Source organism: Pleurodeles waltl, chromosome 4_1, assembly GCF_031143425.1.
Source record: "Pleurodeles waltl isolate 20211129_DDA chromosome 4_1, aPleWal1.hap1.20221129, whole genome shotgun sequence".
Classification (NCBI taxonomy): domain Eukaryota; kingdom Metazoa; phylum Chordata; class Amphibia; order Caudata; family Salamandridae; genus Pleurodeles; species Pleurodeles waltl.
In genome coordinates, this window is record NC_090442.1 from 169,644,805 (window position 1) to 169,670,563 (window position 25,759).

General features: G+C 46.0%; 1 protein-coding gene and 1 long non-coding RNA gene across 3 annotated transcripts in view; one reads left to right on the forward strand and one right to left on the reverse strand.

The window, feature by feature from the left end:
• Window positions 1-20,620, forward strand: part of LOC138287513 (uncharacterized) — a 68,231-nt gene extending 47,611 nt beyond the window's left edge. The window contains exon 3 of the long non-coding RNA XR_011202226.1: window positions 20,494-20,620. This is a non-coding gene — a long non-coding RNA (uncharacterized lncRNA). The remainder of the gene's footprint in view (window positions 1-20,493) is intronic.
• Window positions 1-25,759, reverse strand: part of LOC138287512 (rho crystallin-like) — a 118,281-nt gene that overhangs the window by 31,040 nt on the left and 61,482 nt on the right. For both annotated transcript variants that reach the window (XM_069227980.1, XM_069227979.1), the window contains 4 exons: window positions 23,925-24,002; window positions 20,484-20,606; window positions 18,670-18,779; window positions 3,163-3,328 (listed from right to left, as the gene is read on the reverse strand). In XM_069227980.1, the coding sequence (XP_069084081.1) occupies window positions 3,163-3,328; window positions 18,670-18,779; window positions 20,484-20,606; window positions 23,925-24,002 (477 nt within the window). The remainder of the gene's footprint in view (window positions 1-3,162; window positions 3,329-18,669; window positions 18,780-20,483; window positions 20,607-23,924; window positions 24,003-25,759) is intronic.

The window sequence follows — 25,759 nt, forward strand, 5'->3', positions numbered from 1 at the left end:
GCTTCACAACTTGGCTGTGCGACGACAGGTGCCTTTTCTGCAGGAGGATGGTCCAGATGGAGGTCTTGTGGCAGCTGTGGAGCCTGTGGACAGTGAAGACGAGGAAGCAGAAGAAGAGGACATCGACAACAGGAACTCGGTGATCCTGCAATACTTCCAGTAAGACACAGGTAAGAATACAAACCTGCCTACTACATGTACTTTAACACTACTACCTCTCTACTGTCTGTCTTTTTCACCCAGTGTATGGTCACTGAGTTTTAACTTTCCCTTACGATTTCACAGATGTGGGTCCCACTGTGTGACATCTGCTTTGTTTCCTCATGGACTAGAGCTATGTGACATAGGTATGTTGACATTACAATTGAAAGAGCATTTTGTCACTGTAATTGCTAATACACCATTTCGAAATCACAGACAGAGGATGGACAGGGTGACAAGGTGGGACAAAAGGATGACATTCAGGGCGGTCTCATTTCTTGGCGGGGGTCTTGGCATCGTTCTCTGTCTTTGTCCTGGATCTCAGGGACCGTTTGCGGGGTGGTTCTCCCTCTGCAGGGGGTGGGGTGCTGGTGTGGTGGTCCTGTGGCGGTGCCTCCTGTCCACTAGCGCCAGCGGAGGTGGTGGGCAGTTCATCATCCAGGACAATGTCAGGGGCCCCTTGTTGTGCCACAGTGTCCCTCCTGGTGTTGAGGACTTCCTTCAGCACCCCTACGATGGTGCCCAGGGTGGAATTGATGGATCTGAGTCCCTCCCTGAAGACCAAATACTGTTCCTCCTGCAGCCGCTGGGTCTCCTGAAACTTGGCCAGTACCGTTGCCATCGCCTCCTGGGAATGGTGTTAGGCTCACATGATGTTGGAAAGGGCCTCGTGGAGAGTGGGTTCCCTGGGCCTGTCCTCCCCCTGCCGCACAGCAGCCCTCCCAGTTCCCCTGGGTTCCTGGGCCTCTGTCCCCTGAACCGTGTGCCCACTGCCACTGCCCCAGGTCCCTGGTGTTGTTGGGGTGGTGGGTTAGCCTGGGTTCCCTGTAGTGGTGGACACACTGCTGCTTGACGTGTCCTGGGGACAGAGGTATGGGCCCGCTGGATGGGTGCTGTGCTGGTGTTTCCAGAGGGGGGAAGCTCTGTGGTGGCCTGTGCCAGTGTGAGGGGAACCGACTCTCCCGAGGTCCCAGATGGTCCGGGCTGGTCATCTAGATCCAGTTGGACAGAGCTGCTGTCATCACTGTGGGCCTCTTCTGTTGGTGGTGTGGACATGTGTGGACCCTCCTGTCCGATGACGTTGGGTAGAGGTCCTGCAGGGGTTAAAAGGATGATTATTGCATCTGTGTGTGCCATGGTGTGCAATGGGTGGGTGACCATGTACCCCAGTGCTTGAATTCTTGTGTGGGACCTTGTGTGATGGTGTTTTAGGGGGGTGTATGGGTATGTGCAGTGGCCATGCTTTGGTGATGGGTGTCCATGCTTTGTTGTTGCATGCAGGGCTTGGTGTTGGGATGGGTGGTTTGTGATATTGGGACATTTGTGAGGAGTTGGAGTGATGGGGGTGAGGGCGAGGGTGGGGGTATGTGATAGCATGCAGGTAGGGTGGGGGATGTAATAGTTAAGGTTTGACTTACCAGACTCCATTCCTCCATCTACTCCTGCGAAGCCCTCAGGATGCAGAATCGCCAAGACTTGCTCCTCCCATGTTGTTAGTTGTGGGGGAGGAGAAGGGGGTCCGCCGCCAGTCCGCTGAACCGCAAGGTGGTGTCTTGATACCACGGAACTTACCTTCCCCGTAGGTCGTTCCACCTCTTCCTGATGTCATCCCTATTTCTTGGGTGCTGTCCCACTGCGTTGACCCTGTCCACTATTCTTCGCCATAGCTCCATCTTCCTAGCTATGGAGGTGTGCTGCACCTGTGATCCGAATAGCTGTGGCTCTACCCGGACGATTTCCTCCACCATGACCCTGAGCTCCCCCTCAGAGAACCTGGGGTGTCTTTGCCGTGCCATGGGGTGGTGTGGGTGATGTGTGGGGTGGTGTGTGTTGTGATGTGTGGGGTGATATTTAGTGGTGTGTAGTGTGAGGTGCGTGGAAGTTATGTGGGTGATGGTATTGTGTGCCTGTGGATGCTTGATAGTAGTTTTTAGTGTCTCTCTCTGGCCTTCTTTCGGTATTTTGGTCATAGGGGTTTGTGGGTGATGTTGTTGTGTGTTTTATATTGTAGTGGGTGTGTGGGAGTGGTGTGTGTATGTGTATCAGGTGTGTGTATTTCGATTTGTCCAATGTGGCTGTGTTTTATAAGAGTGTGTGTATTTTGAAAGCGGCGGTGTGTACCGCCAATGGAATACCACAGTTGTAAGACCGCCGCGTGGATTCGTGGGTCGTGATAGTGTGGGCGTATTTCTGTTGGCGTGACAGTGGAGGTTTTGTTTTCGCCAGTTTATCACTGACCTTTGGTGTGGCGGACTTGTGTGGGTGTCTCAATTTTGGCCGATTCCGAGCAGTGGGTCATAATGACCGTGGCGGAATTCCGCTGCCGCTGCAGTGTGTTAACGGTCTTCTGTACGGCGGTAAGCGGCTTTTGCTGCCAATGTTGTAATGACCCCCTATACCTCAAATGCTATAACATTAAAAGCTGGGTAATAGCAACATCATTTAGTTACAGCACTTAGAAATGACAGAACTGTAGCGCAACATAAAAAAACAGGAAATAATATCCCTGGCTTACTGAAGGCAGAAATTATTTTCCCTGGCTTAAGCAAGTAAAGATAGCCAGGATAGGGTTTTGTCCTAATTTACAAACACTTAAGGCTGTTATGTATTATTTAAGATTACGATTGCCATCAACCAGGCGAAAAAACATAATAAATCTGATCCTTTTCTAGCCTTTTTTCTGCTTTCTCTGGGTCGACTTCCTAATAACGTTATTTATAATTAAAATGTTTGATTAATTTTTCTTATGAATCCAAAGAGTGTCATCTCCTTAGATTTGTGCTGGTGTCCTTTTGGCTGGGTATCCATGTCACACAACAGTTTGGTGCTAGCTCTTGTTTTAGACCTTGGCCGAGGCACACCGATATACAAACCCTTGTTCACACTCCATGCATCATTAGCATTTCTTCTACAACCCCTATATCCCAAATCCCCCAAACCCCAAGTTTCCCAGGGCTTTACCTGTAGGTTTTGCTTGAGACGTTCTGGGCTGAAGCTCTTCGCTAGGACAACAACACCCAACTGCAGTACATAGCGCATAGCTACCACCGCAGCAGACTGGTTGTATTTTTTACCAATAGAAATCAAAATAGGATCTTCTAGCAGGACAGGAGTGCTCAGATCCATCCTGAAGAAAGAAACAGGACATAGAAAATGCATTTTGTTACTCATACATCACTCAAATATTATTGAGGCTGTTGTCAAAAAGGGATATGGTACAAACAAGTGATTGTGGTGCTAGAGAGTGGTGGAGGAGCTACCTTACTCCTTGGTGGATGCAACACTTCACGTTTTGCAATATCCGAAGCTGAATTCTCCAGGGGAGTTTTAAGAATTCATGAAGAGTAACTAAAAAAATATGTTCTTTTCTCATTACTACCATGTACATTGCACCAGTCAGTATGAGATTTTGCTTATTTTTTTTGCCAATTTTGCACCAACATTTTCCCTTATCAACCAGTGCAAAATTACATTTGTACTGATCCAACAATACAAGAACTGAAAATGTAATTTTGCACTTGTGAACAATTGTCGAGTCACCATTACAAATTGCTCAGTAACCAGTGCAATGTATGTAAAGAGGTCCTCACAATAGCCTGTTCAAAAATGGCTCCCATGTTTCATTTTGTATGATGCGGAAATATTCATTGTGAAAGTTTTGGTATAACAATTACATAATATTATAATGCTAAAAAGACTTGCTTTTTAATGTATATAACCCATAAACAGGACCATTTCATTTGTATAAAGAAAATGGACGTATAAAGTATAACCGAAACATATGACTATATCTGCACAAAATGTCACCGAAATGCTCAATGTAAATTTGAAAGTACTATTAAAAGAATGGCACTATGGGCCCGATTCACAAAGGCAAAGTTAGACCAAAAGTGTGATTTTACTACTTTTTGGTGTTCACTAAGGTAAAGTTGGGCCAAAGGTCTAACTTAGACCAAAAGTCCATCTTTACTACTTTTCAGTATTCAGAAAGGTAGAGTTAGTAAGGTTAACTCTTGGTCTTAGTTAGACGTTTGGTCTACTTTTACCTTTGTGAATATCTCCTATAGTCCTGCTGGTGGCACCATCTTCCACAATACTGTAACCTGCTCACATATACTAAAGAATTGCCTACATGACCAAAGGTGAGATTGTGTCATCATTCCAATGACACTGTTTTTTGCCTATGTTTTCATCCCCAAAGACTCAGTATTGTCATTCCTGTGCCATGTGCAAGCATTAATTGCAGTATGGATGGTTAGTACAGAAGAGGGAACACAACCCCCATCTTGGAGCCGTTTGGGCATATAAAATCATCTTTATAAAAATACCCAGATGCCAAACATCTGAATATGTGCATGTTGTTCTTGGCTTGATCAGAGCTTACCCATGTGCTGATGCATATACAAGGACTGTAGCAAAATGCCAGTTGATAGAATTAATTCCATGTTACAGAATTCCAATGAAAATTGACTCAGACAGGGCAAGTAATTTCCTAGGGGAAATGATCCAAGCAGTGTGTAAGGCCTCAATGTTATGCCACAGTTAGGCTGCCAATATCGTCCACAGTCTTCAGGGCATGAGGAACACAGGAATAACATTTTAAAGAAACAAATAGCCAAAATACATTCAAACAATAATATGAAGTAGTCAGATTCATTGCCTTTTGCCCTGATCAGCATGAGAAATCAGCCTGAATAGAAAGATAAGTTTGAGCCCATAGAAATTGGTAATGGGCATACCCATGATTGACCCAGGAACTAGCTTTTTCAAATGTACATGTGACTGATGTGATCTGGGACTATTGCTGAACATTGATCAAACCTTCAGAGACTTCCATTCACAGATATACGCAGCCCACCCATAGCCCTAAACAGAGGTCTGCCATACCTTGCAGCCTGGTGTGTGAGCACACATTAAGGTGCACAAGAGAAAATAATCTCTTCAATAACCTCTTCTGTAAAAGACCCTGTTGGTGCTATTGTTGCCCAACACAGAAGTGAAATGTCAAGAATATAATACTTGGGTGCATACCAGTCACAGCACAAGGACCACAGAGTCTATAGAAATAGGCTATAAGGTGTAAATTGACATGATGGGAACTTTTCAGAAATCACCCTTAGCAGTAGGTAAACAAGGAGACCCAGTGCTTCAAGATGGCACCCATAATGGCAAGCACCATATCCATTATCTATTCACAAGGAAGGAAATAGGACCAGAGGAAATACTGAGTAGATGAAATATTGAAAAAGGATAACAGAACAGGAAAGAGACACAGCATAATCACATTTGGTGTTATGGGGGTGTTTGCAATGTTGGGAGTGGTTAGATGGTGGTGGTTTTATTTGTGAGAGATGCATTCACATATTTCTCCACATGTTTGCATCTTAAATAAGAAGTGCTGACAGTCCAAACTATAATGACAATACGAGACATAAAGTTTCAAGATAATGATTTTGTACACATTATAATGGTTTTTCAATATGTGTTTAATGTTGCAATGTTTGGATCTGTGCACATATACATAAAAGTACCAATGGGGATTTACCTACACTGCACACCAGTATTCCCTTATGTGCGTCAGCGTTCTTGTCAGTAAGATCTGGGGGGGAGCATCAGTGTTAGCTTCAAATTTCCCATCAATCCCGCTGGAACATGTTGTTAAAATACATTATACGACAAGCAAGACACATGAGAGGGGTTTAAGAGGCAGTGGAAAGGGAGAGGAATGCAGATTGATAGTTGTACGAAGTGAGAGAGAAAGTGCATTATTTTGTGAAATAACCAACATTTGTGAACTCTTTCCAATACAGAGAGAGGGAGAGTGTGTGTGCATTTATGTCTGTGAGTGTAAAAATTCCTGGAGAAATCCGACAGAAAACTCACCATTCCCGACTGAAACCACCTGTACCCAACTATTTATTACAAAATACAATTATTAGGGGGGCTGTAACACCACAAACACATCCCCTGAAGTTACATTAGTGGGTGGCTGGGACCCTGTGGCGCTTACAGGTTTGAACTGGAGCTACTGTAGTGATTGTTCAGATATCTGTGTGCCTCAATACATTTTACATAAACAGCTGGCAAGAATATACAGAAAATAGAATGCCAGTGTCAAAGCATATTCGGGTAATGCAACCAGAACAGGAAAGGAGACAAGAGGAAATACATGGATTTATGAATATTAATTCCTGAGTGTGAGAAAACTGGGCTGATTGCAGAAGACCCCTGACTTTTTGCCACCATTCTTCACTTATGCTGGTGTTTTCCTGACTTTGATGGTGTCCTGGGCCCTGCTAACCATTCACAGAGCCTGTGCTCTGATTAAAATGATACGCAAATTAGGCTAATTATAATTGGCTGTGTCAACCTACATATAAGTCCCTAGTATATGGTAGGACATGTAGGTTTAGGGACTCCAGTATAGGTAGTGTGCCCATAGGTGCACTGCTGAGGTGCCCGGTGACATTTTAAAGGCAGGCCTGCCTTGGTGGCAACTTTTAAATTAAAGTTAACCTCAAATTGAACTTTGGAATTAAAAGTACTTCCAAAGTCTGAAACGACCTTATTGTTACATATATGTCACCCCTAAGGTGTGCTCTAGGTGCCCCCAGAGCTGGGTGCATTGTAACTATAAGCAGAGAGTGTATAAATGATTTTTTATAAGCCCTAGTGATGGAAAAAAAGCTAAATTAATTTCAATCAATCAATTCTTGTAAAGCACAACTACTCACCGTTAGGGTCTCAAGGCGCTGGAGTGTAGCGTTCACCGGTGGTTCTTAAAAAAGCCATGTCTTCAGTTCCTTCGTGAAGCTGAGGAGGGAGGTGGTTTGTATGATATGGAGACGAAGGGCGTTCCAGGCGGTGCCTGCGAGTAGGAAAAGGAGCATCCTCATGTTCTAGATTTCCTGATGCGGGGTACTTCTGCAAGAGAGAACTGGGCTGAGCGGAGGGTCCTGTGGGGTTCGTGGAGGTTGAGTCGCTGGTTCAGGTAGGCTGGTCCGGTGTTGTGGAGGGCTTTGTGTGCATGGGTGAGGATTGGAGTGAATGGGCTCTATAAACTAACATGAGGAGACTTTGGCCCTCATTACAACTCTGGCGGTAAATCCCTCTTAACCGCCACGCTGACGGCCACCAACTTACCCCAGCGCCGGCGGATATCCGTTCACCATAGTCTGACACACGCACACCAATCCGAAAGAATGCAGCCACATACACAAATCCGCCAGACCAAAGGTCAGTGATAAACTGGCGGTATCAAAACCTACACCATAACGCCAACAGAACAATGCCCATCACATTATGACCCACAAATCACCACGGCGGACATTGAACGGCGGTAAACAATTGGCGGTACAAACCGCCACGCTCACAATGCACACCCACAGACAAAACAACACCACATTGGACAATTCAAACAATACACACACCTGACACCCATACACACACCACACCCACACCACTATAAAACACACACACACATAACCCACAACCCCTTACGAATACAAATCATTGGCACAAGGCTGACACTAAGACCACTGTGACAACTAGACACCCTCACCACTCACACCCATACACCCTTCACGCACTCCACATCACACACTCCAACACATTACCCAACACACCCACACCAATAAACATCACATAACACCCATGGCACCACAAAGGCACCCCTGTCTCACTGAGGAGGAGTTAATGGTCATGGTGGAGGAAATCGTCAGGTTAGAGCCACAGCTGTTTGGAGCACAGGTGCAGCAAATATCGATAGCCAGGAAGATGGAGCTATGGCGGAGAATCGTGGACAGGGTCAACTCCGTGGGACAGCACCCAAGAACAAGGGACAACATCAGGAAGAGGTGGAACGACCTACGGGGGAAGGTACGTTCCATAGCAGCAAGACACCAACTTGCTATCCCCACAACTCACATCATGGGAGGAGCAAGTCTTGGCAATACTGCATCCTGAGGGCCTGGCCGGAGTCGGAGGAGGACTGGACTCTGGTAAGCCAACTTTCAACAAATATCACCCACCATACCTCCATGCCATCACATACCCTCACCCTCACTCCATCACTCCACTCCATCCCACACACTCCACCATCACATCTCACTAATCCCAATGCCAAGCTCTGCATTCTGTACCAGTACATGGACACCTCTCACAGCCCTGTATGGACACACATCACTAAAGCATGCACAGTATAGGGAAACTAACAATCCCACCATACACAGGTGGCAGGGCAACACCAACCATAGAGGGGAAGCCAGGGATGTACAATATGTAATACACATGAAGCATAATATATAATTTACATCCCCACAGGTAACCCAGCCAATGTCACTGGAGACGAGGTGCCAGCACTTTCCAGTCCCCCAACAGAAGAGGCCCACAGTGATGACAGTAACTCTGGTCTTCAGGATCTGAACGATCTATCTGGCCCATCAGGGACCACTGGACAGCCGGTTACCCAAGCCCAGTCGCAGACCACCCAGAGCCTCCCCCATCAGGAAATAATACCACAGCACCCACCCAGTGTACTCAAACCTCTGTCCCCAGTACACGTCAATCAGCAGTGTGCCCACCTCTACAGGGACCCCAGGGCCAAGACAATCAGGGACCTGGGGTCAGTGGGCAAATGGTTCAGGGGACAGAGGCACAGGCCAACAGAGAAACTGGGAGGATTGCTGTGTGCCAGGCGGAGGACAGGAGCAGTGAACCAACTCCCCAGGAGGTGATCTCTGAGACTCTGGGAGCCCATCAACCTTCCCAGAACACTATGGACCAGATCCTAGACAACGTGCAGGAGAACAGGCGGCTGCAGGAGGGACAGTATCAGGGGATCAGGGAGGACTTGCAGGCCATCAACAACACCCTGATCTCCATAGCAGGGGTGCTGGAAGACATGGCTAACATTATGAGGGAGGCAGTGTCACACCAGCGGGCCCCTGCAACTAGACAGATATCTGAACAGCCTTCTGCTTCCGCTGCCGCAAGTGGCCAGAAGGCCCCGCCACAGGACCCACAGGCCACCAGCACCCCTCTCCCTGAAGAAGGTGAACCACCCTGCAAGTGTTCCCTGCGATCCAGGCAGAAGCCAGAGACACTTGCCAAGACCCCTGCCAGGAAATGAGACTCTCATGATTGTCCCCCTTGTGTCCCACTCAGTGACCCTGTCCACCTTGAACTGTCACTGATCCCCTTCCTATGTCCCCTTGGACAATGCACCCGTGCTATGAACAGACTGGAACAATACCCTCGACTTTCCTCCATCATCACCCCATACCATCACACTTTCCCCTCTATATACTAGTACTACAATAAACACCCTTTGATATAAATCGACTTCGAGTATGTCATGTATTTCAAATATGTATTGATTGAAACAGGTACAACCATTGCAAATTAACTGTACATAGAATGAGCAAAGAATCAATGACCTGTAGCTGGCTGTTGTGATCACACCAGGGGTATTTGTCAAATCACCAACATCTGCAAAATGAATAGCCAGATGTACCAGTAAGTGGGCAAAGAAGTGGTAAATACCAGCATGCCAATGCCACACAGAATACAACCAAAGTCATTGAAATTTAAAGTTGCACTGTCTCACCTGTGTGTCATAGGAAGTACTGTTGTCCACATCCTCATCCTCTGCCTCCTCATCCTCACTGTCCACTGAGTCCACTGCTGCCACAGGGGCATCTCCAGTCTCCTCCTCTTGCAGAAAAGGTACATGGTGTCTGAGGGCCAGTTTGTGCAACATGCAGCATGCCACGACTATCTGGTACACCTTATTGGGTGAGTAGCACAGGGATCCACCTGTCAGATGGAGGCACCGGAACCTGGCCTTCAGGAGGCCAAAGGTCCTTTCAATGATCCTTCTGGTTCTCTCATGTGCCTCATTTTAACGTTCTTCTTCCCTTGTCCTGGCATTCCTTACAGGGGTCAGCAGCCATGATAGGTTTGGGTAACTAGAGTCACCTGAAAATATTGCGGGACAACATTTAGCCACACACTATCCTATATGGCCAACACCATAGTCATACACCAACATATACTGGGTGGGAACCAGGGCTCACCTATTAGCCACACCCTGTGCCTCTGTCGTTGGGACATCACATTTGGGATGCAGCTATTCCTCAGGACAAAGGCATCATGCACCGACCCAGGATACTTAGCATTGATGTGGGAGATGTACTGGTCCACCAAGCACACCAACTGCACATTCATGGAGTGGAAACTCTCACGATTTCTGGACACCTGTTCATTCTGGCAGGGGGGGACAAATGCAATATGTTTCAATCGCCCCAATTATATTGGGGATATGTCACATTCCATAAAACCCGGCCTTCTCAGTGGCCAAATCCTCAATCTGGGGGAATGCAATGTAACTGCACATGTGTTTTATCAGGGCAGACAACACTCTTGTCAGCACTATTGAGAACATTGGCTGTGACATTCCTGATGCCAAGCCTACTGTCACTTGGAAAGAACCAGTTGCCAGGAAATGGAGCACTGATAGCACTTGCACAAGAGGGGGTATCCCAGTGGGCTGACAGATAGCAGATATCAGGTCAGGCTCCAATTGAGCACTCAACTCTGTGATTGTGGCCCTGTCCAGTCTACAGGTGAGGATAATGTGCCTGTCCTCCAGTGTAGCCAAGTCCACCAGATTTCTGTACACAGGGGTATGTCTCCATCTCATTTTCATCCGCAGCGGTAGGAATCTAAGGGACAAAAGAGTGAGGAGGCTGTCACAAACTGAACAATGGAGCCACAACAGAAGTCCGCAATCTGCAAACATGTTATGGGACAGTGTAATTTGTCAAGTATGTGCCTATTTGTCTTGTGACGCAGCATTAATTCATAGGCCTGTCCCCCCCCCGAAATGGCATCTGCCTGTCCTGTGTGGTGGGACAGGTGGAAGTGAGGTAATGCCGCTGACGTTGTGCACCGTGGCAGTAGGCAGTCGGAACCGCCGTGCAACTCCTCATTGGTTATAATTGGGCCCTATGGGGTACAGTGGCCAATGGTGATCTATGCCGGCGGTGACGGCATGCACCGCCGTGGTCGCAAACGCCATTTTCTATCATATTCCTCACTTGTTTCCTGACCTTCCATAGGAGAGGACCTACACTGCATGTGCTGCTGTGACCTGTGTCTGGAACCTACCATGGCCCGTGTGACCAGGGAAAGGGCCCCATCCTTCACTTCTGAGGCGTTGGAGAGACTGGTGGATGTGGTCCTACCCCAGTACAGACTGCTGTATGGGCCTCCAGACCAACAGGTGAGTACACTGTGGGCACAATGCATGTGGCATGAATGCATGGAGTTGTGTGTGAAGGCATCGTGTAAGGGGGTGTGGATGTCCTCTTGGCGGAGTACACGTTGTGTGCTGGGCTATGTGTATGCCAATGGGGATAGAAACGGGTATGGTGGGCCATTCGTGTTACTGGTTGGACTGTTTGTCTAATGGTGTTCTCCTGTCTGTATTGCCTCTGCAGGTCAGCGCCCATCAAAAGAAGGGTATATGGCGTGCCATCGACAAGGAGGTGCAGACCTTGGGGGTCTATGGCAGGCGGAGCACCCACTGTCGGAAACAGTGGGAGGACCTGAGACGCTGGACACGGAGGACCACGGAGGCCCAGCTGGGGATGGCCTCCCAACGAGGAAGGGGTGCCCATCAGACCCTGACCCCCCCTGATGTCCCGCATACTGGTGGTGGCCTATCCTGAGCTGGATGGGCGCTTGAGGGCATCACAGCAGCCACAAGGGGGTGAGTACAATGGAGCTCACGGCTGGAGGGGTGGTATCCGGGTGGTGGTTGTGTGTCAGTGGGAGCCCCTAGGACAGGCCAGACATGGCAGCGTAGGGCCTCTGGTGGCTAAGGGTCAAAAGGGGAAATATTGCCTACCTAGCTTGTTAGCATCCACTACTGTTCAGGGCTGCGTGGGTTCCATGTGTGCTGTAGTTGGCGGTGTGTGCTCCTCCTCATGCCTTGGTGGTTAGCAATATCACTGGTAGTGCAATGCATTGTGCGTAGACCTGTACCCAGTGTGTGAGGGTGCTGTGTGCGCCAACGGTAGTTTTGGTGCAGTCATTGATCCAGTGTAAATTTTGTCTCTCTCCCCTTTTCTTGTTTTGTCATCCTGTCCTTATGTGCATTAGCATCATCTGGAGCAGGAGCAGAGGTACCAGTGACAGAGGGAGCTGCATCCCACAGAACTGTGGAGGCAGAGTCCACCGACGCTGATGGCACCAGGGGGCCAGAGAGGAGCACCACAGCGGAGACTGGAGGGGACAACACAGACTCAGACACCTCCTCCGATGAGAGCTCCCTGGTGGTGGAGGACACCTCTGTGACCACCCCAGGTACAGGTACAGCCACCACCCCCTGTACCAGCACCGCCCTTCCAGAAGCTTCTCAGCGAGTTGCCCGTGCCCGCTCACCCAGGAGGGAGGCTTCTCCTTCAACCAAGGCACCTCAGGCCCTGCCCCAGTCAGCCCTGCTGCCCTGAGTGAGGAGGCTATTGACCTCCTGAGGTCCATCTCTGTATGTCAGTCAACCATTGTGAATGCCATTGAGGGGCTGGCAGCCCAGATGCAGCAATCTAATGCATTTCTGGAGGGCATTCATGGTGGATTGGCGGCCCAACAGAGATCGATTCAGGCTCTGGCCTCCTCTCTGATGGCAGCCATTGTTCCTGTTTCAACTGTCCCCCCTCCAACTTCCACTTCCCTGCCCCATTCTCCTCAACCCCAACCCATCCCAAGCACAGAGCCGGATGAGCATGCACACAAGACAACACCCAAGACTGTCACAGGCAAACACAAGCACCACACTTCATCCCACAGGCACTCACACAAACACCATCCAGTTGCAGACACAATAACTTCAACTATTTGCATAGTCTCCCCCTCCTCCTGCTCCTCCACCTCCCACCCAGTTACATCCACACTCATAACTGCATGCACTACATCATAATCCACTACCAGCATCATCACCACACCAAGCAGAACATACACCTCACTGGCAGACACCTCCACAACATACATGCACACGTCCCCTGTGTCCTCGCCCACCGTGTCTGTCCCCCCTTCCTAAAGAAAGAATTCCAGGCCACAAATACTGAAGGGGAAGGAGCCTGCACCAGCCACAAAGAAGGGGTAGGAGCCTGCACCAGCCACAAAGAAGGGGAAGGAGCCTGCACCAGCAGATGTCACAGAGCCCGCACCACCAGCTGTGGTTGTGCAGCCATCAGAGAGTGCAGGGGCTGAGCAGGAGCCTCCCACAACCACTACCACAGAGCAGCCATCGGAGGGTGCAGGGTCTGAGCAGGAGCCTCCACTACCACCACAACAGTGCAGCCATCTGAGAGTGCAGGGGCTGAGCAGGAGCCTCCCACAACCACCACCACAGTGCAGCCGTCACCGCCGACGGACGCCATATAATCCAGCCTTCATCGGCTGCTGTGAGGCCTGCCCCCACCAGAACCAGTGGGGTATTCACCCACTTGAGAGACTGTGGCCTTGCACTCTCCAGGACCAAGCACATGGCATGTTCCCCCCTCCAGAACCAGTGGGCAAGTCACCCACTCGAGAGACTGTGGCCTTGTACTCCCCAGGACCAAGCACAGGGCATGTTGCCCCCTCCAGAACCAGTGGTCTTGTTTCCGCATCTGGCTAAGGTGCCCCTGCCCCGTCTCCCTGAGGTGCCTGCCTATTTGCCAACTGATGCCCCTGCAGTGTCCTCTCTGTATTGGTGCAGGAATCGAGTGGGGCCTTGGTCTTTGCCCTGTGGCCATGTGGGCCCCATGAACTATGGACTGGGCAGTGTCCCTTTTTTGAACATTTGTACATATCTGTTGCATTGCCACATCGACTTATTATTTTTGATGTTTTCTTTAATTCCTGTTGTCCTTGCATTATTTTGCTGATAATCGTGGAAAATTTGATTTTCTTTTGTATCTGCTTGTGTGTATGGTGTGTGTGTGTGTGTGGTGTGTGTGTTGTGCGTGTGTGTGTCACTCTCGTTTTCCTCCCCCCCTCCCTTGTGTGCTAGGCGGCTGTACTCATAGTCGTCATCTTCACCGGCATTGGTGTTCATGGTAGAGCATGACGTAGAAGATCATCAGGAAAACATGCAGTTCGGGTTCCATGGCAGTGTGGTACTTCCCTGTGTCTCCAATGGTGAGTCCTTTGACTTCTGTGCTCTGTGTCCACCAGGCTTTTGATGGCGTTGGTACCACCCCGGAAAAGGTGGTGGATTGAAGGGTCTTCGTATGGTGGGCAGAACTTTGTATTCCGCCTGGCTGTAGGCAGCTACTGCCGTGGTGACTGTTGTTTCTGCCCTGGCGTTTGGTGTGGTACATTGGCTGTCTTTCGGAGATATCACCGCCATGGTCATAATTTGGCGCTAGTTACCACCAGCCTGTTGGCGGTATTCCCGCCACTTTATCACCCACCGCCAGGGTCATAATGAGGTCCTTTATTTTTATTTAATAAAGTCTCAAAAGGAGCTAGATATTTCAAGTTTGGTATCAAACTTATTGTTATAATAAATACAACAACTTGCCTGTGATCAATTTAATGTTACTAACTCAGGGAAAGAGTTTTAGAACTCTACCTGAAAGTTGCCAGTTTCAGCTCTGTAGTGACCTTCTCTGATTGGCCAGCCTCTGGCAGCCTTGTCAAGCTGCCTTGATGAGGTGTGAAGTGGCCTGAGCTGAACACAACGGAAGTGCCTGGGGGAGGAGAACTGTTTCAGTAGATGGTGAAACATGAGGGGGGACAACAGCAAAATTGTACTTCAAATGAGCGAAGGACATTTGGTCCTACAAGAGGAACTCCCCCATTACCTGCAAAACCAGACAGCCGGGTGCCCCCCTGATTAGATTAGGAGAGAGCTGGAGAGGGATGTGTTAAGGGAACTTAGCCACACCAGTGGGTGGACTCAGCCAGACCTAACTTAATTTCTGCCATGTTGGATTTTTGAGGAATGTTGCTCTCTGGGATTGAGTTTTACCACATTTCCCAGGAAGTGATCATTCAAGAGGTCAGTGACCTGCCTGTGATTGGACAGTTGTCGCCCCCTGCTGTCCACCCCAGGAGCAAGGATAAATATGGCAGAGCTGCACCCCCACTTTAGATCTCTAAAAGAAACAAGACAAAGAAGAAGAAGGACTGCAATGCTGGACCCCTGACCTGCACTTGGACACTGCACTCGGAAGGACTGCACCAGTTGCACACTTGGGCTTCACCACTAAAAGGACTTTGCCTGTCTTCAACTGCTTCAAGAATGGATTCCTTGTTTGCTACAGGTAGAAAATAGCTGACCAGAGTCCCCTGCATCAAGTGCTGAAGAAACTAACTAGCTGACCAGTGACTGGTGGTCATTTTTGGATTTGAACCAGGTGCATTCTGGGAGTTGGAGTCCTATCCCTCAAGGAGCATCTCAGAGCTTCTGGAACCTTGAAGTGATTTGTGGACTCATAAAGGACCTTCAAAGACCTTCTGGAAGAAGATCCAGAAGTTTGAAGGAGATTGGAGAACTTTTGATAGAAAGCTTCATAAAGGGACCAACCCGACATCGTGAGTCAAGCCAGCGTATGTCGACTGCAACCCGGCCTAACTTGCAAGATCGTCCTGTTGAAAAGTTCGGAAGCCCCAGACTTCCAGGCTTTCACCAGAGGCTCCTGGAAAGGCAATCCAACGACGTTGACTCGAAAACGGCTTGCTGTGGAGGATCGTCAGACGTCAGAGAGAAAAAGCTCCAAAAAAGTCAGAACGTAAAAACTTGACCAAGGCTTCCGTGCATTGTATCCAAAGAGGGCTCCAGGGAGGTTAGATCCAATTTCGGCCCGGAAAAACATTTCCGTCACGAAAAATTGTCTAAGTCCAAAGATAGAATTCTTCACCGAGGTCTCCTGCGACGGGTATCTGAAGATGGCTCCAAGGAAGTTGGATCCGACTTGTGACTTCGTCTTAGTGAAGAAACTCTTCAAGAAAAAGACTAAGGGCCCCATTATGAGTTTGGCAGATGGAAGACTCCGTCCGCCAAACTCCCAACAGGGTGGCCACCGCCTACGCAGCAACCTCCCTGCTGGAACTATTATGGGTTTCCTGCTAGGTCGGCGGGCAGAAACCTACGTTTCTGCCTGCTGGCCTAGCGGGAAATAGGCTAGAGTTCTAAGTGATCGTGTCAGTTTGGCCAGCCTTCGACGGACAGCCACACTGACATGCATACTTAGAAGTGCACATACCACTCCTCCTCGTGACATGGGAGTGGCTGGCCCCACCCAGCCTTCATTAAGCGGAAAAATAAAGTGATAATAAAACATTTATTATCACTTTATTTTTCTGCTTTCAGCAGCAGGCGATGCTCCTCCGTCATAGCTGAGGGGCCGCTCCTGGATGTAGTTACAAGCAAAGAACATGACAGTAGCTTTATGTGCTTCCAATAATAGTACTGAGCAAAGATGAACAGAAGTTTAATTTGGTGCTAGAACAGCTGTCCCGGGAAACAAGTAACAAATAGGCACTGTTGTGAAACAGAAAGGCCTTTTCTGAGAAAGAAAACTTAGCCATGTGCATAACATACAAATTAACATCTAAATATGTGTTGTTGCACACTGGTGTAAACCGCCTTATTCTCACTGCATGTATAATGATCAATATAATTCTTGATTAGCTAATGAACAGCCTCTCTTATTGAAAACATATAGTGATGCTTATATTTCAATTATCGCTACATGATTGCTTGTGATTGACCATGTAAAGATCACATGCACCCTGTTGAGAGTGTATAAGAATGTAATTGTTCGGAGAATTGAGAGTGTTCTTGGAAAATTGCTGGCAAATGCTCTCCAATGATCATTATTGTTATTCATAAAAATACATAAGGCTGTTACCAGAAGTCTCCTGAAATGTATTCAGCAGTAGAAGACTGTTTTCCTTCGCCACATCCTCTGTCCATTTAGTTTTACTTTTGTTACATCTTTACTTTTATTTCTTGGTTGTTCCTAGCACCCATATATATTGTTAGACATGTGCTCAAAGATATAATAAAATAAGTAATCTATTATTTCATAAGACTGGTATAATATGGTAGCACAAAACACCTGGATTACTGCTTAGTAGATCATGCTTATGCATAGCAAAATCACTGTGAGTCAGGCCTGTGAAATCATCTAATGAATTAAACCATATAGTCAACCCTGATGCACTGAAATCAAAGTGCAACATTGAGTTTTGCTGATAGTTTTTGGGATGCCTCCGCATTCAGGAGATATCAGAGGGTCTGTCAAAACAATGACTTTAGGGGTACCGGTTTATATATGATCATATAAAACTTGAAACTCATTGAAAGAAGTGCACCATGGTGGAAGGGGGAGTGCGTTGTTGGTGGGATTGTTTTTGCGCAGGAAGGGTCACCTTCCTGCACATAAACAATCCAAAGAGATGTTTTCCTCTTTCTATTTGTGCTGCAGAAAGCAGCACACAGAGAAAGACAAAACAACGAGAAGAAATAAATATATTTTTGCCTGCCCTAAGGAGGTGTACAGTTGTGATGCATTCCCAGAATTACAGATCCTTGTAAATCTGGGGCAGTGTCACAATCCATGGGTGTTGCATGGGAAAAACCATTGCAACACCCATGGAATGCCTCCCTGATGCAGAGTAAGGCAACGCAGCGATTTGTGCTGCTTTATCTTACTCCATATCTATGAGGCCATGCAAAGTGGCTTTGTGTGGCCTCATAGATATGGTTAAAAGTCTTGAGCCACCGGAGCGTAAAAGAAAAGTGATGCTCTGGTGGTGCAAGTCTCTCATAAATATGCCCCAATGTTTATTCCTAGATCTTCTCCAAATACAATCTTTTAAGTCTTTGATAAACAAGTTACAATTTCCAACCACATCACCCTTGTTTCTCATATAGTCCTTAGACAAATTATAGTCAATACGTAAATAATTCTCTTTTTTCATATTCTGCAGCACTTGGCGGAGCAATTGGGTAGGCCAAAAAGGTCATGATTTTAAAGGTTTTTCTATTGTGAGTTTAAAATTATTCGGTCTGTGTCCAAGGGAGTTATATTTTGCTTTACAAACTAGTGATGACTATTAGTTGTGGTTTGCCTCATAATGTATGTCTCCCCAGACTGTGTCAGCTCTGCCCATTTTCCTATTCTGAAGTATAATTAATGATGTAGGAATTCATCCTGGTCTTTTATGGGTGATTTTTAGGTTTTATTTGGGGGGCAGGTTGGTCCAGATATACTGTGGCTGGCTTAAACAAATTCGTCAGGCACATAAGTCTGGATAGTCATTCATCAATATGCTAGTGACAGGTATGGTTTGAAGGATGTTAGGTACACAAATGGATCCACCTTGTCAAGTGCAGATTCATGGTTTTTGGCTTGTGAGATATGGAACAACTTGATTGTATTACCTATCTACGTGCACCTTTCTTACCAATTTGGATCCCTGTGGGATCCTAGGACACTGTAGCCAACCACCACGATATTCTTGGACTTGCAGAACTCTGTGAGTTTCTTCTGGTTCAAATACGGGTGACATTCCACCTACAAGGTTGAAGTATTACATGGTTAAGATCAAAAGCCAACATTAGCAGAGGTTTCAGTGCTGGGGTAGGGTCAGAAGGAATTAAAAGCTGGTGGTCAAGGCGCGCAATGAGACAGGGAACCACATGAATGGTGAAAAATACAACTACTTAGTAAGCTAGAGATGTGGATCAAACTTCTATGAATTTGATTTAAGAGTTGTATGGGACCTAGTTTGGGGTTTGTCATTCTTAAAGTACACAGAGCAGAAATGAATAGTTTATATGGGTGTCAGCAGTACTGTATTGAAATGGAAAAGACCCTTTAACCATACACATTTAGTTACAGTAGTTATACAGTATAAGCACCCACTGATAGTTATCATCACAGTTAATGTTACAAAAATGCTATGTTGTTCTAGGACAGAATACAAGCAAATCAATTGCCCTTGTGCATGTTTTTTATCTTCTTTCTTCTTAGAAAGAAACTTCAGTTTTCAAATTGATCACACTACACAGTTCAACATAAATGGGAACTGTGCACACCACTCACTTTAGGGTCAATCACTTTTCATAAACAAATAGAATAATCTAAGTGAGATGTCACAGCTGTATGCAGTGCTCACAGCATGTGTGCGCCACAATGCCACAGTGAGAAGCATATTTAGGAACAGACATCCAGAGAAAATGCAGCCATTCTGGTGATCTGCTGGCTGTTCTGTAAGATGCCAATAGTCCATAAAAATTAGGGGCTACTAAAATCACCTTGGTTCGCACTTGTGCATCATCATCTGTAATAATAACAATATTAATACATTACACAGTATTTAACAGGTGTACCTAATTATACATTTTATAGTACTCAAGAAGGTGAGCACGTGATGAGGAGCTGTTTGATGAGATCAGCAACAGTGGTTGAACAGTGACTTTAAAGGGTGAACTAGTGGCTGCTTAATGCTGATAACAGTATGGGGATGAATTTTAGGTAAGAGTGTGGATGAGTGACGCGAACAAGTGATTTTGAATAAAATGATGTGGTGGTGAGTGAGAGGGTCATGACAATCTCACCTGGCTAAGTAGGTGCTTTTCAGCATTCAGTTCAAAACGGCTATGGAGGACATTAAAGAATGTGTCAGGCATCTAATGTCCTCATATACAAACCACTCCATCTTATGTGTGGAGGTGCACATTTGTGAAATTTATCGTGACAATATTCAACTCCATCGCCTTAATATTGAGGATATCCTAGTTGGATCCAAACTACCTAATAATACAGATGTTGGGATCAAGATGCTTTTTAGAGTTATGCATTTGGGCAACCACACTGGAAGGCCTATACATTATGCATGTTAGCAGTGAGGACCATCACAACAATTACAGTACATTTGGTACCAGTCACTGAATGGCCAGATAGTAATGCTGGTTGACGCTGCCAAATTAGCAAATCCCGTCCAAATAGTTTTCCGCATTGGCAGCACAGAAAATCAGGCCCGATTTCTGTGTGAAAAGATAGGTAATCAGGGATCCCTGACTTGAACAGGATCAGATTGTATATGTTATGGTGAAATTCTGTCTGGGGCAGTCTCCCTACATCCCGTCCACAGTATTCGTTACAGAGTATATGTTTGTTCTTAGACTCCCTGAACATATCAACAGTGATAATCCAGATTACATTGATAAAAAAGAAAGTAGATAGTTAGAATTGAAACAAATTAACTCCACTTACTTGATTACAGACAGGTGCATACTTGAGTCCTGGTTTGTTTAGAAGCCGTTCCAGTTGCCTGCGATTGAAGTTTGACACTCCAATGGATCTTACCAACCCAGCATCCTTGCATGCCTCCAGGACCTGTATGACAGTAGAAGAAATTCCATTTAGATCCAAATCTAATAGAAAATTTGAATATTCATTCTACTTCTTGCACAGATGGGATCTGCAGCGCTTCTTTCATCGGTGAACAGTAAGTCCCGGATTCTTAACTGAAAGGTGCTTTGCCATACAGGTTCTGTGACAATAATTTCTGCTTGTGATATTCTAGCCCAGATGTCATGACACCCCCTGGTGGTCTGACCTCTAGATTCACAGATGAATCATACCAACTGGAGCCTGGAGGTTGAGTTAGAAAACCTCAGTAGACCCTCTATGGCGGTTTCTTCATTATCATCATACCTGTAGTGGACCACTCTCTAAAGGGAGGTTGATGTGAGGAGTTTGGGAAATAGAACCATCGTGAACAGTGTACTGAAAGAAAACAAGAACAGCAGAATCTTAAAGGGAAAATAAAAAAAGGGTAGTACATTGGTTAGATGTATTCAGAAAACATTGGTGGATGATTTATATAAGTTATGAGTGTATAAGTACGCAAATGGAAGGAAAATATATTATTAGAGTTTGAGCCCAGCAGAGAACTGTGGTTTGTGCAGTTTCAGTCTCCCAATAATAGCACAATGAACTTTAAGATGCTACTCCCAAAGTACTTGGATTGACAGTAGTTATGTGTAACAGTATTGGATTGCATGGTAGCTTATTGACATCTTTTCTGTCTAGTAGATCACTATTGGAAATGCCCCTTTCTACAGGATCATCCCCAAACTTTTTGCTTTCACTTCTCCTGTTTTTGTAGAATTCATTTTTGTTGGCTTTAGGACTCTTTGCACTTTACCACCACTAACCAGTGGTCACGTGCTCGTACTCTCTCCTTAAAACATGGTAGAATTGGCTTGCACCCAATTGCATATTTATTTTACATATAGATTCCTAATAAAGTGGCACTACATGTGCTCAGGGTCTGTAAATTAAATGCTATTAGTGGGCCTGCAGCACTTATTGTGCCACCCACTTAAGTAGCCCTCTAAACATGCCTCAGGCCTGTCATTGTAAAGCCTGTGTGTGCAGTTTTAAGCTGCCATTTCGACCTGGCAAGGTAAACCTTTTGCAAGGCTCAATCTTCATTTTAAATACATATATGTTTCTCCAAAGGCGGGCACGAATCCTTAAGGGCAGGGTGTAGTGTATTTGAAAAGTTGAACATCTACTTTTAAGTTATGGTTAAGTTATGGTTAGTTAACCTCAGATACTACCACTTCAGTACACTTCTGGACCCGTGGATACTCTGCCAGGAACAAGGACTGCTGTGCTGCCTCAAAGGGCTATTCTGCAGGTCTCCTGAGCTGAGCCTCAGGGACATAACAGGCTTCCCTACAGCTATTTGACTTGTCTTCAATTAGTTCCTGACCCCCAAGAGGTGCCTCTCAGGCTTCGGGCCCTCAGTGTGGTTCTCGAGCTCTTACTGACAAGCTGTTGTGCTCTTCTTGACCGCAATTGGGCCCATTTGCACCGGAACCATGCCGATCGTATGGAGGATCAGCGCAAGCCATGCAAGGCCATCTCTTCCCACAGCAAGAATTGTCCACTCACGTGGATCAACAATGTGAGGCTCCAGTCTGCCCGTCCACAATGTCCGGCCTTCTCCTCATACCATGCCAACCATCATGTGCAACACCCTCCTGCCTCATGGTGAACTTCTTCCACGCGAACAGGATTCTTGGCACAAAACTTGAGAAGGTAATACTTCAGCAGGACTAATCTGAGACTGTATCCGACCTGCGCTCCATCGCAGTTGGCTTGAACTTTTGACTTTGGCCCAACCATAATAGCCTTGGTAGGTGCTTTATGCTTTTAAATGCTGTATTGCAGTTTCTTCTTTAAAAATTCATAAATCTAGTTCTAATGATTGGATTTTTATTGTTTTGGTCTTGTTTTGTTCATTAAGCTAAGCTCTATTCTTCTCACCTGATGTGGAATCTCTTTGTTTGTTGTTTTCACAATTTACTGTTGGAGGTGTTGCACAAATACTTCACACATTGCCTCTAAGTTAAGCCTGACTGCTCTGTGCCAAGCTACCAGGGGGTTGAGCACAAAATAAATTGGGGTTGCTTGTGCCTTACCCTGAATAGGATTGTGGTTGCTGGTTGACCAGGGGTCACCCCCAGTCAACCAGTAACCTAATTTCTGATGGATACAACTACCTGTGGATTCCTCACCTAAAGAATTTTCCCCATGCGCCAGCATCCGATGGAAATTTTCTTCTAGCTCTGCACGTCGACGATGACGTCACAATTCCCACGCGACGCCGTATGACAAAGTAACTAATGGAATGGTTTAAAATGGTATAGTAATGCACCTGTGGACTTAAGCAGCATTTGGATATAGTGTTATGTCAACTAAACCTTGGATTAGTGCTGAAGGACTATGGGCCTGACTCACAGGGGGTCGCCACACTTGTGACGGAGTATCAATACTCGGGGTAAAATCTCTGCCATGAAAATTCTCATGGCAGAGACTTCGCCTCCCGAGTGTGGAGCCCCCCCACTTGACTGCGGGACCTCTGCCACGAGTATGGATGCCCTTTGTGAGTCAGCCCCTTGGAGCCTATTTAAGAGTATAGGTGCTATTTATCGTATCTGATAAATGATAATACCATGGGGTACGTTACTTACCAGCCACAATAAATGTCACCTATTATAGGTTTGTGGGTAATAGCATGCAGCTGTTGGCCCAAAATCCACATAATATAGTAAATACCATACATCTTTCCCAAAGGGGGAGTTATTAATGCATCCAATAATTACTGGTTTGGCCAATCAAATCAAACTCTTAATTCCAACCCATGCAAAATCAGGGCTTTACAAATAGGTCAGAATTAACTGAGCCACTCATTATCAGGACCTAAAAATCCATTGCATGTTAAATCTACAGTGCCAATGTATAGTGCAGAAAGGTAGGGTGTACATCTGCCATCATTTACCAATTTGGACAGCACTGCGTACAGAGCTTAGATATTGGTGATACCAGTAACCAGGGAGTGAGTTAAGTGAAGATAATTTTCCCAATTCCGCTTATGAAGCACTTGAACTGAGGCTACATAGCCCTGCATACCTGGAATTCCCATGAAAATAAAGTACTTCTGTTCAGAGAAATCCCAGAGCCATTTTTCTGTATGAGTGAGTGGTAAAGCTATTCAACGCATGGCCAATATTGTCAGTGAACATTCTTTAAATGCTACACTAATTACATATTGCAGTTGATGGAAATTAAAGCACCAAGGAAGAACTTTTATTGAAAACATATTCTGTAGTACACAATTTATAAATATGTATTTTTTACCTCCCACGTAGAGCAAAAGTCGACATTATCATAAGCATATATTTCGTCATCTTCTCTGGATATTTCAGGTCCTGAAGGCTGAGAAAATGATTAGTTTTTATAAATGTAAAATAGATGTTTTGTACTGTTGAATACATAATCAAATATGCTCCTCCAAAGGTGGAATACAATGTGTTAAACTCATTAGTTCAGTAATTTGGCAGCATTGTCATGGGCAGTGTTTGGGGCACTCTGCGGTGGACTCCTAAGCATAACTTGGACCCTGGTACTTATAGTTTTACAAATTATTCACTGCCTCAACTCTTCCCAGTAATAAGCAAATGGATGTGATTCAGTTTACATTGCCACGCCACATTAGCACTTCAATCATTCATTCATTGACTTAATTGTATGAATATCTGACTTAGTATCTGCCATCAAGTTGGCTGAAAATGATCCCCTAATTTCTTGAGGAAGTGCTAAATCCAGCGGTGAATGTATCTCTGGAGATATGTTAGGTTATGTTATGCACATTTGTAGAGCGCACTGTCACACTGGAGTATGTCTTGGCACTGAGCAGGTGTGAGTCAAGCTATACCTAGGGCTTAGTGGAATACTTGAAAAGCCAGGTCTTCAAATGCTTGCGGAAGTCAAGAACTGAGGAGGAGCCTCTTATTTGTGGCAGCAGGTCCTTCCATGCTTAATGAACAATGTTTGAGAAAGCTCGACTTCCAGTTCTGGTTTTCTGTATCCGCGGAATGTGTGAAACTAGGAGTCAAGATGAGAAGAAGTGGTGTGAAAGCAGATCCGATTGTTGAGGTAAGCTGGGCCGGTGTTTTGTTGTGCCTTGAAAGTGTGGGTGAGGAGTTTGTATTGTGCTCGTCTGTGAACTGGGAGCCAGAGGAGCTCCTTCAGGTGTGGTGTGATGGGAGTGTGGTTGGGAGGCTGAGGTTGATAACAGCAATCGAGTTCTGAATGGTCTGCAGCCTTCTGGTGAGTTTTTTGTTGAGCTCAGCATAGAGGGAATCCCTGTTGTGACCAGTGAATGTGTGACAGTTTTCAGGGTGTTCATTTGGAGCTATTTTAAAAATCTTCCTCATCATCTATATGGTATGGAGGCATTAGGCGGTGACAACATTGATTTCGTCGGTCATGTCGATGATTATCCTGAGGTTTTTGGCATGGTTGGTGGGGGAGTGAAGGAGGCTGGCCTGGCTTATAGTGGGTACCTTGTGGTACTTACACCTTGTGCCAGGTCCAGTTATCCCTTATTAGTAGATTAGAGGTGTTCTAGCAGCTTAGGCTGTTAGAGGTAGCTATAGCAGAGCAGCTTAGGCTGAACTAGAAGACATGCAAAGCTCCTACTATAGCACTTATATCACTTAGTACTATATCATAAGAAAACACAATACTCAGAGTTACTAAAAATAAAGGTACTTTATTTTAGTGACAATATGCCAAAAGTATCTCAGAGGATATACTCCCTTAGGAGGTAAGTAATATACACAAAATATACACACACAAACCAAAATAAGATAAGTAACAGTTAGAAAAGTAGTGCAAACACTGTAGAACACAATAGAATGCAACAGGGAGAAATAGGCCTAGGGGCAACACAAACCATATACTCCAAAAATGGAATGCGAACCACGAATGGACCCCAGGCCTAGTGTAGTGTGTAGAGGGTCGCTGGGAGTGTAAGAAAACACTAAGGGTGTCCAAGATACCCCACCCCAAGATCCTGAAAGTAGGAGTAAAGTTACCCTACTACCCCAGAAAGACAGTAAAGTCGAGATAGGGGATTCTGCAAGGAAAACAACTGACTGCAAAGCACTGAAGACGGATTCCTGGACCTG